The sequence below is a fragment of the Pipistrellus kuhlii genome, unplaced genomic scaffold (genome assembly GCF_014108245.1).
Source record: "Pipistrellus kuhlii isolate mPipKuh1 unplaced genomic scaffold, mPipKuh1.p scaffold_m20_p_22, whole genome shotgun sequence".
NCBI lineage: Eukaryota > Metazoa > Chordata > Mammalia > Chiroptera > Vespertilionidae > Pipistrellus > Pipistrellus kuhlii.
Genome location: NW_023425521.1, coordinates 9,119,640 through 9,133,836, shown reverse-complemented (window position 1 = coordinate 9,133,836; position 14,197 = coordinate 9,119,640). Strand labels below are relative to the sequence as shown.

General features: G+C 47.8%; 1 protein-coding gene across 1 annotated transcript in view; it reads right to left on the bottom strand.

Moving 5' to 3' along the window:
* Positions 1–14,197, bottom strand: part of MARCHF10 (membrane associated ring-CH-type finger 10) — an 82,299-nt gene that overhangs the window by 26,728 nt on the left and 41,374 nt on the right. The window contains exons 5-7 of the mRNA XM_045586334.1: positions 8,455–8,607; positions 5,389–5,397; positions 2,261–3,659 (exon numbers count right to left, since the gene is read on the bottom strand). Of these exons, the coding sequence (XP_045442290.1) occupies positions 2,261–3,659; positions 5,389–5,397; positions 8,455–8,607 (1,561 nt within the window). The remainder of the gene's footprint in view (positions 1–2,260; positions 3,660–5,388; positions 5,398–8,454; positions 8,608–14,197) is intronic.

The following is a 14,197-nucleotide window of genomic DNA, read 5'->3' as shown; positions in this document are numbered from 1 at the left end:
GGCTGGTACATAAGACACACAATGGCAATTTAAAAATAAACGTTGACTCGCACATGCATGATACATATAAAGCTCTTGTTGGTGCCAATTGCATGTGCGTGTTTTGATCTGTCATTGCCAATTGTAAATTTGGCCGATGCTTCTATTATAGAGGAAGGGTGAAGAGCGTTATTAAAATATTTCTTCTAATTAATTTCCTTTCAATGTTCATGAATCCATGCACTGGGCCACTAGTTATGAAACAAGAACCAATCCTTATTCAAAATTGCATTTATATGCAAAGATAAAAGACTGAAAACAGTTTTGTCAATGCTTATCGCTGGATTATAAAGTTATAGATAATTTTTCTTTTAAGTTCATATTTCTAATAATTCCTAGGATGAATATTTTGGAAGTGAGAAAGGTATAAGATTTATTATATACAGAAAAAAGGGAGTGTCTGATAAAGCACACAAATAATAGCTGTTTAATGCACTACTGTGCCTAGAAGTAGATGCATTTTTAAAGGAAATTATTTTTAGCCCAAAGGCACTTTGCGTGGTGGAAGTTGAGACTCTTCTGGGTCAGGGAGGATGGATGGGTGTGAGCTTTTGGTCTTTAACCACGGGGCAGTCTCCTGGTAGTTTGTTTAAGAAAAGGTGCTCCTCACTAGAAACTCGCTTCATTTCTGCAGTTGGATAAAAGACATCTAGGAGTATGTATGCATTCTATGTTCTATTTTTCCCCCCTCCTTTCTTGTATGTCTAATTCATTACCATGGAATTTTCCCACTTATAAATGAATATCAATAGGATAATTAGTGGCCCAAATGAGCTACACAAAAGGGCCAGAATTCAAAGAATTGATTTCCAGAGCTGTAAACCAAGGTCAGGGCATGGTAACACTTATCGTAAATGAAATGGCAGAATCCTGACATGGTGCTTAATGATGGCTTTCAAATTATCAAATTTGATAATCGTGAAATATCCAATACCAACTCATAAGAAACAAAAGAGTAATTAAAAAAAGAAGATCTACTTGCTGCCCAGCTGGTGTGGCTAAATGATTGAGCATGGACCTTTGAGCTGGGAGGTCTTGGTTCGATTCCCAGTCAGGGCACATGCCCAGGTTGTGGACTTGATCCCTAGTGGGGGGCATGCAGGAGGCAGCCAATCAATGGTTCTCTCATCATTGATGTTTTTATATCTCTCCCTCTTCCTTCCTTTCTGAAATATATATATATATATATATATATATATATATATATATATATATATATATATAAATATAAATCTCTCTCACACATGAGATGTACTTCCTAACCCTAGCTGGTTTGGCTCAGTGGATAGAGTGTCAGCCTACAGACCGAAGGGTCTCAGGTTCGATTCTGGTACCTTGGTTGCAGGCTCGATACATGGCCCTGGTTGGGCATGTGTGGAAGGCAACCAATCAATCTGTGTCTTTCACATTGTCCCTTCCTCTCTCTAAAAATCAATGGGAAAAATATCCTCAGGTGAGGATTAACAAAGAGAGAGACAAAGAGAGAGAAAGGTGCCTGGTCAGGTTTTGATTCCTGGTCAGGGCATCTGCGCAGATCTCAGGCTCCATCCCCAGTAGGGGGAATGCAAGAGATAGCGATCAATGCTTCTCTCTCATTGATGTTTCTGTCTTTCTCCCTCTTCCTTCCTCTCTGAAATAAATTAAAAATATATATAAATAATAAAAAATAAATAAAATGGAAGCAGTGGTTACCCCAGAGCAGCCCTTCAGAGAACTGAGGTAACTATAGTAACCATTGGGGACCTGCCTTTTACTTCGGAAGATTCAAATTCTAAAACTGTTGGTTGGGTTTGTGCAAAGTCCCATGAGGGAGAGCTGGTGAACTTTAAGTGCCGATGTTGGGGAGATAGCAACCTTTTCATAAAAAATGTTGTTTCCTAGTTGCCAGTAAGAAATGCTAGTCCTATGGAGCAGTCAGAAATCCTGATACCTAGCAAACTTACCTTTCTTAAAAATTGCAGTATTCAAGGGGGAGAAAAAACGAATAGGGGATATTGAAGAAATTGAACTGGAACACCAAACTTTTCTTTATAGCTGCGCATATTTTAAGAGCAACAAAATAGACAACTTTCTCAATAGAAGTGGTCATTAAAATGTCAAGGCAGGGCTTACCTATTATTTAAAATTCCCATGACCCTTTACTAAAAGCACTGCTTATTTCAGCATAGGAAACATGGAATAAAAACATATGTATTTATATATAATTATGAAAAGTCCTCACCTTTCTTGCAATTTCTTGAGTTTCTCTGGGTCTGCCTTTTTTTCAGTGGCTTCTTTTTCATCTATGAAACCAATGACTGCCCTTCTATCTCCATTACCACTTTGATTTGGAAAATCAGACACTGCAAAGAAAGTAAATGGCATATTTTCTTGCAGGGACCCGGGCACAAGCAAGTGTCCTTGTAAGTTCATTCCTGGCGGAAAGGAGCCGGAAGGCTCCATCAGTGGCATGCTGCTCTGAGAGTTCAGTAAGAGATCTTCTGTAAACACGGGAGCCCTCTGAGATTGACTTGTTAAAGGATTAGCTTCTGCTCCCCTGACACCAAATTCATGTGCACTGTTCCCTGGAAAGTAACTGTGGTTTTCGACACTGGCGAATGAGTTCCTGTTTCTAATTGGAGACAGTGGTTGACGAGCATGAAACCTTGAGTTTCCATCTGAGTCTGAGCTGTGAGCGGAAGTAGATGTCATTGACAAGTCTCCTGGAATGTCTTCTCTCGGGGCAGAATGCATTAATGATCCAGGGATGTTATAAGATGGATTTCTTGGTGATCTTGGAGCTGTTGGTGTACCAGAACTAAAAGAATCAAGAGAAGTACTAGAACTATGTAAATGGGGTTGCCATTCTCTTTCACAATCCTGAGTGCCAGACCTGACTTCCAGAGAAGTAGAATCGCTAAATACATGTTCAGGGTTGAGGTCATCATCTAGGTTGGGTTTGAATTTGGTGTCCTGTGAGCGAAACGTCTTTTTCTCATTTTCATCGTCACTACTGTCACTCTCGTCAGTAGACTCCCCATCGGGCAGCCTGGGGTCTTGGAACATCCTTTGCCCATCAGAAGACTGCTCTCTCACGGGCTCCCTTACACTGCTTATTCCTAGTGAGCCATGACTGGACTCATTTCTTACAGAATTAGCCCTGCAATTTCCAGGATTTTCTTTAAAATTTTTAAATTTGGCCTGAGTTCCAAGAAATTGACTTCTCTTATGACTGGAAGGAGAATGGGGTGCATGCATACCAAGCAACAGAAGCTCTTCCTCTGCCTGGATTTCCTCTTCAGTGTCTTCATCGTCTTCTCCATGACTTAATGATAGCATGGAATAGAAATCTTCATCTCTGAACCTAAACGGCACCCTTTGTGACCCTCCCATGGTGGTGGTGAAGAGCGGTGGCCCCAAGGACTCACTCAGCACTCTAGGGCTGTTCATTCCTGGGAAGGCCTGGGAGAGGGCTGGACGGGGCTCATTCTGGGAAAGGCCACGCAGGTCCCCTTTTCTGGCTCTTTCAGAGGTATTCTTGCTCATCGCCAAGGGCTGTGAGGATGGGACCAAGTTTCTTCTCTCTAGAATTGGCCTCTTCAGCTTAGAGTCACTTGCCCACATTGGGCCTTCTCGTTGAACTGCATCTGCATTGAGAAAAGACAAGTTTATCATTTTACTGTAGATGCTCATGGACAAAGGACCTCCACTACCAAGGGTGAGAGTCCCTTAGGCAACAAACAAGCTTAGAGGGGAAAAGACACGTGGTCAACATGGCGGGAGGGTATGAGACTTCTGCCCCAGAGCTGGCTTCATCGGACTGCTTCTGACTTCTCCTCGGTGTGTCTGTGGGACTCGGGCTGGTTCTGGGGAAACAGGCTGAGCCGGAGGGTACACATCCTTTCTGCAGAAGCTCCAGGCAGACTGCCCAGCCCCGAGCCAGTCAGGGCTGGCGATGTGTAAATCTCACACGGGCGGTTTTTATTCTAGTGTTTGTTGGAAAGGAAAACCGCCAGGAATGACTTCTACAAAAACTACCAGTGCTTTGTGATCTGAATTCATACAACACACATTTATGACACCCCTGCTTCACACACAGTTCTACACAATCTTAGGAAAAGTACAGTCTGCCTTGGCAGATTGGGAGGAAGAAGGCTCTAGAAGCTGGTGTCCAATTAAATATATGACCTGTGACTGCATTTAGAGCAAATAAAAATCAATAATGCTCACATTACCTCCTCTTTTTCACTAGTCCCTAGTCATTTTGTGACCTCTGGCTATACATACCATTTTACCAAAACAATCATTTGGTCAAAACTTGCCTTATAAAAATAATGACTAAGCCTACTGATTGAGAGCTTACTAGTACACGAAACAGGCCAGGCACCAAGTTAACTGTGTTACATGTACATATTTAGGTTCACAATCCTATGAAACAGGTACTACAGTTTATAAGTGAGGGTACCAAGGCTTAGGGAGGTCATGTAACTTGCCCAAATCATACTTCTAGTTGGTGATGGAGCGAAAATTTTAACTCAAGCCTGCCCAATACCCTATTTATTTTCTTAAGATACATGGTTTGCAGTATGCTTAAGAAACTGGCTGACCAGACCAGCGTGGCTCTGTGGTTGTGTGTTGACCTATGAACCAGGAGGTCACAGTTCCATTCCCTGTAATGACATATGCCCGGATTGTGGGCTCAGTCCCCAGTGTGTGTGTGTGTGTGTGTGTGTGTGTGTGTGTGTGGGTGGGGGGTGTTGCAGGAGGCAGCCAATCAGTGATTCTCTCTCATTGATGTTTCTCTTTCTCCCTTTCCTTTCCTCTGGGGGAGGGGGGGGGGAGTATTAAAAAAAGAAAGAAACTGGCTGGACTTCCAATTTCCTTGTGAAAATGAGCATCCATATAACTCATTCGCTGTGTGTGTTGTTAAGGGCTTTTTTTTTTTTTTTTTTTTTTTTAGCATCTTGACATGCATAGGACATTGAAAATACTTCTGTGATCCCACTTACCTTTGTCCCCTCCTGGCTTTGGCCTTCCCCCTCAGCTCCCTGGCTGCTAGCCTGCAGGATCTGACAAGGCCCTGCTGTCCTTACCATTCCATTTCTAAAGCGGCTCACGGTTCACCGTGTAGAGTGGGCGGGACTGCACTCCGTGGACAGGTTCAGGAAGGCCGCGTGATAACGGCTCAGGCAGGTGAAATGCAAATCCTCCGAGCACGCCTGGCTCAGAGAAGGGCAAGTCAATACTGACTCGCTTTAATTGAGGCCTCCCAGGGGAGCGCCAGCTCCAGCCTCTAGCGTCCTAATGTTCCATAAGCCTCTTTTTTTGTGAGCTGCAGGGGACACTCAGCCCCTCAGTGCGAATCTTTACTCATCGGCTCTTCTGGAAATCATTTACGCCCTCCTACCAGGCCCCTCGTGGGTTTTGTAAGCCCCGGTAATAGACACATCAGCAATGCCAGAGTGCCCTGAGCATCTGGCTGTGTACCTATAGGCCGGAACCGGAATCTTCTGGTCGCTCCCTGAACACTCTGAACCTGCCCAGAGCCAGTTTGGTTCAGGCTTTGGGAGACACCTAATGGGCGAAAGAATCAGCTGGGGCAGCTTCTGCAAAACGGAAACCGGAAAGTCAACAGGAGCCATAAGCTTATTTCCTGGAAGCCACCAGCTGCCACCTGGTGACACTGGCCTCCGGGGCAGGCGGAGTCCCAGGCTGAGTGCTGCTGCCGCTCAGGAAATGCATCTCCACCCTTCCTGTCACCACCACTGCCTTCCTCTACAACTTCCACAGCGCCTCCCGGGTGTGTGTGTGTGTGTGTGTGTGTTTCCCCTTAAGATGGTTGACCGTGCATTCTATATTAATGCTATTTTAATCCTATTTCTTGCGACTATCAAATAGGGAGCAGATTTCATAGTTCAAGGCCTGGGAATCAACACCGGTGTGGTATGCCAGGGATGTGCTATTCATAGAGCAGCCCCACAGATGCTGCCTGGGCCTCTCTGAGGCCCTGCCTGGGCTCCAGCAGTGAATGGAGTGCCTGCCATTTCCACGAGTTCAACTAGAAGCAACTGAATGTTCTAGGTGTGACGAGAGGAAACCGGAAACGGCATCCGGCTGCCCTAGACTTCTTTGTGTGCTTGGCCAATAGCTTCCTACGTTCTGACAGCCATATCCTTTTCATTGTTTCCCTCTGGTTATAAAAGTAGTCGATATTCACGGTAGAAAACGTGGAACATACAGAAGAGGATGGAGAAATAAAAACTGCCCAAATTCCAAAACTCACATGGCATTGCCACTGCCCTGTCATTCCAGGTCAGATTACAAAGTCAAGATCCCTGGGCTGGCCCTGGCTGGTGTGACTCGGTTGGTTAAGCACTGTCCCATTCTCCGAAAGCTCCTTGGTTCGATTCCCAGTCAGGGCAACAGAAAAGCTCGCTGGGCTGTTTTCGTCTTGCAATTGTGCGTTGGCATTAGCATTTGAACCCGAGTTAACACCTTTAGGTAGAGCACCTATGAGCTGGCTGACCCCAGGCCCCACCTGCAGCCCTTGCTATGTATTTCCCCTACCAGAACCACCTATTCATGGAGGCATCTGGGACTCTCTTATCTAGAAATATTGTTTTAAAAAAATAAAATTGGAATAGTTGGCTATATGCAACTTTATGTCCTGCTTTTCTTCCCTAAAACTCTTATTATGAGCATTATCTCCTGCCATCAATTTTAAGACTAGGATCTTAATTCTGATATAAGAGTTCATTACAGTATATAAATGTATTGCAATTTAAATTTGTTGAACTCTTCTCCTATCATTGGGTATAGAGATTGTTTCTAGGTTTTTGCTACCATAAATTACACCATGATCAATGTCCTTGCCCATGCATCTTTGACTATCTGTCTTATAGTCTTAGAATAGATTCCTAGGAAATGGAATTGCAAGATCAAAAGGTGTAAATTTCTACCTTTTGACACATTGCTAAATTCCAATTTGTGCCAAGTTACCCTACAGGTGGGATATGAAAGCATCTCTCACAGCCATGTTACCAGGTTTGGCATAGATAGCATCTGACACCATAGTGCCTGGAAAGTTAGTTATTAGTGTCATTATCAAGTGTTGAGAATTACTTAAAAAACCTTAGTAAATTTGGTAGGCCAATTTTTTCTCATGTAAACTTACATTTATAACTTAGGGAGGTTGAGCTTTTTACCCCCAAATGTTTATTAGCTACTTTCTTCTGTGAAATTATCTGCTATGCCTCTACCCCATTTTTCTATTAGGTATTCATATTCTGGGTGTGTTTTTTTTTTTTTATTATTATTGATTTGTAAGAGCTTTCTATATACTACCTCTCGGATACAATTCAAACATCTGGGCCCTTCTCCAATGTTTGCAAATCACTTCAGAATAATAATAAAAAAAAAAAAATAAAAAAAAAGAACTAAAGAGAGATTACTGAGGAAATAGTTGGGGGAAGATAAGGAGCCCTGGGTAGAAGAGAAAATTGGGGCAAATTCTCAATGAATCTCTCAGGATAATGGAAGTTGTCTTTTGGGTGCAGGTGGAGGACTGTGTGAGCCTCATGGGTGTAGGAACGTTTCACGCATGGGGAGCTTCATTTTTTAAATAATATTTGAGAGTTCATCAAGGACTATTGGGGAGGTAGCTAGAGAGAAACCAGCACTAGTTCACTGCCCACTATAGTCATGTGCTGGTCAGTACATTACTTCCTTGAGCTATTACAGCAATGCAATGAGATAGATTTTATTATCCTTGTTTTAAAGGGAACAGTAACTCAGCCCATGGCAGGGCTGGCTGTCCTTGGTCCTCAGGTCCTGTCCTTCTGCCACCACTGGAGAGGGCGACATGGTTAGCAGAGCAGTATGGCTTAGGCCTTAGCACGCATGCGCAGGACTGAAAGGGTGGTGTCTACCAAGCCAGCATTTTGAAATGAAGCGTACATTCATTTTGATGTTATTTCGTACAGTAAGATCTTGGCACCATGGGCCAGAGGGGAAAAGGTCTCTGTGCGAGGTGAGCAGTCTGCTACTCACAGACACTCCTGGAGGGGTGGGGGGGATTGTGAGCAAGTGAGACATTCCTCCCCTCCCCCCTGTTTCTACCCTGAACTCAACACCCAACACGCAGATGCCCTCTCTGGCAGCCTAATGGCAGGCATCCACTCAAAACCATGCATAGTCACGCTTATGGAGGGATGACATAGAAAAATAATAAACTCCCCCGCCCTGCTTTCCCCCACCAACCTCCCTTGGAGAAGGGATCTAGAACCAATGGCTTGCTTTTGAAACCTGTGTTTCATTGTAAGGTACACTCTCCTTTACATAAAAGTACAAGTGTCTAAACACCCTATAGAATCCATCCGGTAACAGTACAAGTCACTTCTCTCTGAGGACGAAGACATATGAGCCACGGGGCCTTACCTGCTCCCCAGAGAGCCGGCGCCTTCCCTGGCAGCTGTGGCTTCTGTCTGCTTCGCTCCGCAGCCCCTCTGGGGCTGTGCATGTCTGGGCTGACCGTCATTCTTCCCAGGTTTGGCCTCCTCTTCCGCGACAAAATCTGTGGTGGCGGGGCTGCTGAAAGGTGCAAATGAATTTTCCATAATGAATATTTTACAGGAAAATACGTTCTGTATAAAGAATGCTCATAGGGCCCTAGCTGGTTTGGCTCCATGGATAAAGAATTGGCCCACGGACCGAAGGGCCTTGGGTTTGATTCCGGTCAAGGGCACATACCTCGGTTGTAGGCTCGATCCCCGAGCGGGAGGCAGCCAATCGATGTGTCTCTCGCTGTCTCTCCCGCTTCCTTCCACTGTCTAAAAATCCTCACGCAGAAAAAAGAAGAAAGAATGCTCACAGGGCCCGCAACAGGGAAGGCAGTTAAGAGAACGGAGCCAGGAGACCAGAGGAGAAGCCTGGCCCCTCACTCTTGTAGCCGCATGGGCGTGGGCAAAGCACTTCTCGAAGCCTCAGTTTCCCCACCTGTTCCACGGAAATGATATACCTACTTCCCTGCTGTTTTCACCATGAGTGAGCGAGCACCTGTGACACCTGCAATGTCCTTTCCTTTGCTAAGGGGCTTCTAGCTTCCAGTTCAGTGATGCTGGGATGGGCCTGTTGTTAACACTGTCCAAAGCTCTGTACAGTCGGAGGCACAAAGGCCCTGCTCCTTCTGTGCCATCCAAGTTCGAGTCACAGCCTTTTCGTACCTGCATGTCCATACCCCCAGATTGTTTATTGGCAGGTAACATGGCCTTCTAGAAGGATCCCGAGCATCTGGGGACCATATACTCTTAGTCTTGCCTTTGTGGTCCCTGCCACTGTGCTGGGATGACACACTCTCAGGAAGACAATAGCTGGAGTGCTTACATGGACTGAATGCCCAATAAAAATACACACACACACACACACACACACACACACATTATTGATTTTAGAGAGAAAGGGAGAGGGAGCAAGAGCTAGAAACATCAACGATGAGAATCATTGACCAGCTGCCTCCTGTACATCCCACACTGGGGATTGAGCTCGCAACCGAGGCATGTGCCCTGACCAGGAACTGAACTGTGACCCCTTGGCTCAAAGGTCGACGCTCCATCACTGAGCCACACCAGCCGGGCATGAATATACATTTTAAATTCCCATCTTGAATGAGTTTGCTAATTGGTCTGAATAATCTCATGTTCCTTCTTCCCTGCTATCAAGCGCTAGTGCCTGTGAGCTTGGGAGTCTCGGTATTTTCCAGGCATCTCTCCGAGCTCTTGAGTTCACAAGTAGTTAAAAGTGTGAGTATCGGGACTAAATCCTTCCAAGAGAATTTTCCTGGCTCATCCCCTTCTGGACCGTTCAGAAGTTTCATAAATAGCCGTGGCCAGTAAGCAACAGGGGTGAAGCTGGGAAGGGTCCCCCAGGGTGTGCGCGCGAGAGCAGCCTTTTGGCACGTGAGGACAGCTGGATTGACGTTCCAGGGTGAGCTGTGTCTGCGTGAATACTTTTCATTCAGAGTCAGGGAAGGAATGAAGCTCTGCTTGGCAGCCCAACAGTTGGATACTGCCTGCTTCTCGTGACAGGCCCCACGGGGGCAGGACCAGGCCCCACAGGGAAGCTGCTGGCAGAGGGAAGCTTACAGCAAGTGGGCGGAGCTCAGAGAGGCCGTGGGCATGACCAGGGAGGAGAGGATTCTCCAGAAAACGAGAATATACTCTGTGGAGGGTGGAGAGTGGTGACTTGGACACACTTTCACTGACCACGAGGAGAATGGGAGGAGGAGGGCCACAGAGCGGGATCGAGGGCTTTCCAGGAAGGGACCCAGCACAGACAATGTGAGAGGTCCTTTCTCTGCACCTCCCTCCAATCCAGAGGCTTCTCTTCGAGGGTGCATCCCTCCCCGGCCCTCAGAAGTCCACAGCTGCTCCTCCCTCTCACCACATGGACAGGGTGCGGGGAAGCGGCGGGATTCTTATTTGATGCGGAAGAAACGAAAGAAACAAAGTGGGGACCAGGGAAGGGGCAGGCTTGGGGCTCAGGCCAACTCCAGTGCATATCTGGGACCTGGCCCAAAGGTCCTGGGCACGAGCATTTACTTTGATTTCCAGCAGGAGTCCCAGCAGAATATTCACATTGCCTTCTCGGCCAGCCAGGCAGCAGAACATCACCCTCCCCCAGGTCCCCCTTCCTCCCCCAACCCCGCCACCCCCCATCCACATCCCCTCACACCCTCAGGGGGGGTGATCCTCTCTCTCAGAGGGCCTGCCAGCCAACAGGTCCCTCAAGGTCTGTTTCCAATTTCACATCCACCACGTCTGCTCAAACTCTGCTTTGCTGAGAACTCACAGGCTCCTATGGCCTTTAGCATCTAAGTGTTCTAAAATCGCCTGTCGCGCGTGCCTTCTCTCTCCAGCGAGACTGTAAGGTCCGTAAGGACGGAGCCCTTCTTTAGGCGGCTGGTGTGTGGCCACCCACTCCCCTCCACCTCGCAGGACACATAAAACTGGTGTGGTTTGCATGGCTGGAGAAGTTGCCTCCAGCTGAAACTATGGCGATTTCCAAAAGTAGAACCATTTTTTCCCCCTTCTGCAAAACACCCAAGATGGCTTAAGGTAATAAGTCATTTTATTTTCTTATTTAAATAAGTGCCTTCTTCAAAGCATCCGTCCTTTTAAATGATTTCCATTACCGCGTCTCCGCTAATCAAGTTTCCAGCAGGCTAAAGCAATAAAGCTGAGCGACCAGAGACTGTCTCACGGGGGGCTGGCGGCCAGGAAAGCAGCACTGGTGGCTCAGGCAGGAATTCCCGCCTCAGTATCTGCAGCTGCGTGATGGGAACACGCCTCTCTTGCCGAGTTAGCAATAATGCATGTAACATGGTCTAACCCGGTGTCTGGTGCATATGAGCTGCTAAAAATGGTAGCTGCTGCTTCTACTATAAATAGTGATAATAATTGGAAGTCTGAAGTCACTCCCACGAGAGAACTGAATTGGACCAGAAACTCATTGCCATGCAGGCTCCACAGGCCGAGAATAACTTATTCAGTAACCTTCCTTCCTGACTCTCCCCCAATCCTTTTACAAAATCCAAAAGGCAAATAGCAACTTCTTTTTTTATTTATTTATTATGATGATAATAATAATTTGTTCAACAGATACCTGCGTGCCTTTGCTATGCCATAATTTGAGGGTTCACAGAGATGAGGGAGACATGTTGGCCATGACCTTTAAAGATGGTAATCTAATTTGGCTGGCACCACTGACTCCTTCCCCGTGGAGCCGTTCAGGTTCTATGGAAAGCAAACTCGTGTGAAATATTCCTTCTCCATGTGCAGTTGCAGGCGTAAATGGGGTGACCTAGATTGCACAGATTTCTATGTACCTGGACTCCAGTCCTTAATCACCCCGCCCACTCCCCAAAGTCACCCCAATGTCAGCCCTTTGGGGCCTCTCTCAGGAGGTTGCTCCCCGTGGCACCATACACAGAGTCATCTGAGGAAGACCAAGTCACACGTACACGGGAAGACAAACTATAACTGCCTCTGCCTGACATAGAAGGGAGGGTGTCGGTGTCAGGAGCTCCGTCACCATGAACATCCTGAAATGAACATCCATCAGGGAACTCTGGGAAGGCGGTGGTTTGCCTTGGACAATGTAAAACCCGAACTCTGTGTTGGGATCTGAGCAAAGTGCCGCCTCCAGGAGCAAGGACACCCAGCAGCTGTTGAGATCAGAGGTGTCTTGCCTCAGGGCTCTTGACAATGCAGTTGTTGGTTAAAAGTTCTTCATTGCACCAGGAAAGGAAACAAAGGTAGAAACCTCCTGGTTATACAAGTTCCCAATGACTGGAAATCGGGGCCATTGCATCTAAAAATTGCTCAGTGCCTCCCATCACTTGCCATGTTTTTTTTTTTTTTTAATTATTATTATTATTATTATTATTATTATTATTGATTTCAGAGAGAGGAAGGGGAGAAGGGTAGAAACATCAATGATGAGAGAGAATCATTGGTCCACTGCCTCCTGCATTGCCCCTCCCCCCCGCTCCAGGATCGAGCCTGCAACCTGGGCACGTGCCTTGACCAAAATCGTTCTGTCACCTCCGGGTTCATGGGTCACATGAGCCACACCGTCTGGGCCATAATAAAGGTTTTGGTAGACAAAGTTGAAAAGTATGAGAAACCAAACAATACAATTCCTGAACTTTGACCCCTTGCTCTTTCTACCTTGACTCTGATGCCTCGTGCCTAGGAGGTGCCAAGATCCCGGCCAAAAGATGCCTTTTAGAACAATGTCCTTGCTTCCTTCAGAGGGTGGGGAGAATGACAGCTAATTGCCAGCGCTGGTGCCTGCCTACTGTAACGGGCAGCCTTCTGTACCGTCACAAACAGCCGCACCTCTGGGGGCGTTGCAAGTGTGTGCTGCCTCTCGCACCCAGGGGAGATCTTCATTAAAGCCTAATTAGGGACCATAAATAGGTTTTATTTTGGAGCACGGGAGGTGGGATTTTTGATTTGGGGAAATGCAGGGCCTAATAAGTAGGCAGAGAAGGGAATGTAAACAGCGACTGAGCCCTTTGATTTGTCCCTCTTCAGTGTGGAGCGAAGGGGTTTCGGCTCCAGCGTGTGTTTCTCCAAGGCCCCGGCCCCGGCGCCTCTCTGGGGGCCGCCGGGCGTGGGCACAGCCCAGGGGCCGATCAGACGCGAGAGAGAGCCCGTCGCTTTCCGGTGGCGGCGTTCCCGACGGTGCTGGACACGGGAGGGAGGAAACCACATGAGCCTGGAGAGATGACGGGTTTTATTGGTGGTTCACTCCTTAGCGCTAGAGGAGGGTTGACGTGGCAGCCGCTGTCTCCTCTTCCTGCTCCTCCCCTGCACAATCTCCTGGATCTGGTCGGTCTTGGCCTGGCCCTCTGGGCCCCCTCCCGTCCACCTGTCCTCTGGGAGCCTGCTGTCACCCTCTGCCCGCCGCCGCCATGCTGTGTGCCTGGCTGGGCCCCTTACCACAGGAGGTAAAGTTTGCTGGGCCTCTGGGGGCCCGGCAGGCACACCACGGGGATCTCCGAGGGGGCGGGCGTGGAGATGGGGAAATAGCACAGGGCTGCTGGTGACTGGGGCACGGGGCTCAGGGAGTCCGGGGTGCCCGCAAAGTGGGGGAAGGACACTCGAGGGAGGTGGGGGGACGGGCCCTGGGCCTCCTGGGAGGCGGGGGGCACGAGCGGCAGGAGGAGGCAGCAGTAACTGGTATTGGGCTGCAGGGCGGGAGAGAAAGCAAAGACGGAGCAGTAAGGGGAATGTTCAACCCAGAACAGGGGGTGCTCTCTGCTGTCACCTGCACAAAAGAAAAAGAGCAGTCAGGAAGCGGCACTCACGGCGGGAAAGGACATAAAAAAAAAAGTCTGGACATGAAACTCAAAAATGGTTCTTTTGGGGGTGACCTCTCCAGGGGTCGTGGGGCAGGCAGGAGGCACCTAGCTGGCTGGGACGGCAAGGTCACTGAAGAGCTCACCGGGAACACACCTTCCCCCAGCCAACAGGCTCTGGCATCCCTGACAGATGCTGGAAGGTTCTCCCCCCACTACGTTCCTGCGCAGAAGCTCTGGGTCCCTCGCAGCTCCCACAGGCCGGCTAACGAGCTGTTCCGGCAGCAGCATATGGTGGCCGGCAGGATCTCTCCTAGG